At 33.2% G+C, this 2,648-nt stretch overlaps 1 protein-coding gene and 1 long non-coding RNA gene across 2 annotated transcripts; both read left to right on the top strand.

Moving 5' to 3' along the window:
* The first annotated feature begins 478 nt into the window (after positions 1-478).
* On the top strand, positions 479-881 carry LOC109591262 (uncharacterized). Its single transcript, XR_002189731.1, has 4 exons — positions 479-536; positions 582-660; positions 711-754; positions 857-881. It is a non-coding gene; the product is annotated as an uncharacterized LOC109591262 (long non-coding RNA).
* An 11-nt stretch (positions 882-892) lies between these two features.
* Positions 893-2,585, top strand: LOC105315711 (zinc transporter 9-like; the record flags this gene model as incomplete). Its single annotated transcript, XM_020007027.1, has 10 exons — positions 893-1,025; positions 1,299-1,394; positions 1,470-1,561; positions 1,605-1,675; positions 1,724-1,797; positions 1,849-1,951; positions 2,018-2,073; positions 2,126-2,261; positions 2,332-2,371; positions 2,500-2,585. Coding segments are annotated over exons 1-10 (780 nt in total), but the record flags the coding sequence as incomplete, so codon positions are not given.
* Positions 2,586-2,648: the final 63 nt, after the last annotated feature.

Raw genomic sequence — 2,648 nt, 5'->3', positions numbered from 1 at the left:
ACTTATTCTATTGTTTAAACATTTTTCTTTTTTATTTTTATGTAGGGGTCAAGTTTAAAGTTGGTTGAGTGTGAGGTAGAGTGAGAGTTAATAATGTATAATTACGCATGTTTATAATGTATTTTATGCATGTACAATATAATCCACATATTCTGCTCTTTCCCTCCACCACCCCCTCTAGTAGGTCTGACTGTTCTGGACTGGACCCTGGTAAGTATTGATTGCATGTTCTCCATTATTACATGTAATGGGGTGGATAACAGTATACAATGAGCCTTTGAGCCAATGGTTTAAATTAATTTTAAAATTTAATTTCAATTTAAAATTTAAAAAAATTAATAATTTAATTTAAAATTAAAAAAAACAGAGTAGGCGGGGCAGTGGAGCTATAACCACACCCCTAATGGTAGGCGTGTTATAGAATCCGGAATTTAGTATACTCTCAAATTAATCCGTATACTATCAGGATGCTAGATCCAATTAAAGAGGGCGTGGCCTAGGGCTAAAGATGGCCTCCTTGTGCTGTAGATGCTACAGTGAGTGATAGAGGATGACTAGTGAAGTATTGTGTCTATTCTTAGGTTTTATAAGAAGCGGGAAGCTGCCAAATACTTACTTTGTAAATAAGAGATTAATATCAGCTTTAATCAGGAGCAAAAAGTAATTCATAACTTTTAAATAATAATATAAATGTCATTATTTCTTACTAGACCTCAGAATAATAATTATTTAACAAGGCTTGCTAGCACAGGAGGTAAATTTAATATTTTTAATTTTACGATTACCAGAACTTGTTTTGGTGGAGGCATACTGGGACGTTCGATTTTTAATTATTTATTAATGTATCGTCTTCTAGGCTCTACAGGAAATAATAATAATAATAATAAAGACAATAATAATAATAATAAAGACAATAATAATAATAAAGACAATAATAATAATAAAGATACATATAATGGATTTTACTGGAGGAATACGTTCATTACTGGACAAAGAGCAATGACAGACTACCTACTGGAGATAGAGTGAGTCATTAATATCATAATATCAAATTAAAATTAAATTAAAAGATGAATACAACCAAGTCAATGTACATGAGTCTAGATACAGTAGATCTTAATGTAGTGACACTATAGACTAACCTCTACTACAGTGTATGTGTATCAACACTCATGAATGATTATACCTTACTAATACTCTGCTGTAGTCTACAGTTGCTATAGTGTACAATAAGATGATGATCCATTAGTACAGTTAGTAGTTCAGTTATTGTATTTCCACCTGTTTCTCCTCCTCAGGGATTTAGAAGGTTTGTCTCAAAGGACCTTTAGAAATGCCGACGAGAGTGGGCCCCAGCTGGTCAACTGCTACTTAAAATCTGACGTTGAAAAAAGGTAACATGAAATTTGATTTTTAAATGACTAAGACTTTGACCTTGATATTTCTCTCCTCCCCTCTCTCCTTATTAGGGCACTTGAGGTCTGGGGTAGTTGGGGTCTTCTTGAGAAGGCTCTTGACATTAGACGAAGACAAGCTAAAGAGGAGGACAGGAGAAGAGAAGGCAATTAATAGTTTATTAATTAATTGATTGATGGTTTAATTAGGATTAAATGCATTAATTACGCTACTAAAGAAAGTCAAGAAAGAATCGACAAGAAAACACGTGGAGACTGAAGTTGGACAATTAAATATTTATTTATTTATTTATTTATTTTATTAATAGGTGTATGGTGATCCACAGAAGAGGGTGGAGCTACTTCAAGGATCAGCAAGAGTTGTATTTTATGCTATAGCAAGGACATATAATTAATAATAATAATATTATTATTATTATTATTTGTCTTTCAGTAATACTGTGGTAATGATTATTAAACTATTGTCATATCTATACACTGGATCAGCATCAATGCTCTCTGAAGCAATCCACTCACTGGTTGATGTCCTTAATCAAGTAACCATTTCTTTATTTATTTGTTTGTTTATTTATTTATTTATTTATTTATTTATTTATTTATAGTGTTTATTAGCTTTTGGTATCACTCAGTCCATCAGAAAGCCAGACCTATCCCACCCGTAAGAAACTCGTATTTCCATTCCCATACTTCATATTTTCATTCTGGTACAGGTATGGATTCTCTCGTGCGAGGTACGTCTACTCACTGATCAGTGGCATTGGTATATTCTTCCTTGGATGTGGTGTCACTGTCTATCACGGGATCAACAGCATCATGTACCCGCCCATTCTGTCTCATCTACCAGCTGTATGCCCATTTATTTATTTATTTATTTATTTATTTATTTGTTTGTTTGTTTGTTTGTTTGTTTGTTTAGGCCTTTGTGGTACTTGCTGGTTCATTGCTTGTTGAAGGAGGTATGACTTCTCCCACCTCCCTCTCTCTCTCTCTCTCTCTCTACTCTCTCTCCCTCTCTCTCTACTTCACTAGCATAAGTATAATGTTCTTATGTTGTTATAATGTTTCTCTTTTCTCTTGTTCCTAGCTACACTGATAGCGGCCATTAGACAGGTACAGATCAGTGCAGCTGAAACTAAAATGAGCTTCAAAGACTTTGGTATGAAATTATCTGTACATTATTATTATTATTATTATTATTATTAATGTTGTTGTTGTTGTTGTTGTTGTTATTAC

The sequence above is a fragment of the Amphimedon queenslandica genome, unplaced genomic scaffold (genome assembly GCF_000090795.2).
Source record: "Amphimedon queenslandica unplaced genomic scaffold, v1.1 AMPQUscaffold_8594_Cont19462, whole genome shotgun sequence".
NCBI lineage: Eukaryota > Metazoa > Porifera > Demospongiae > Haplosclerida > Niphatidae > Amphimedon > Amphimedon queenslandica.
This window is presented reverse-complemented; position numbering and strand designations above follow the sequence as displayed.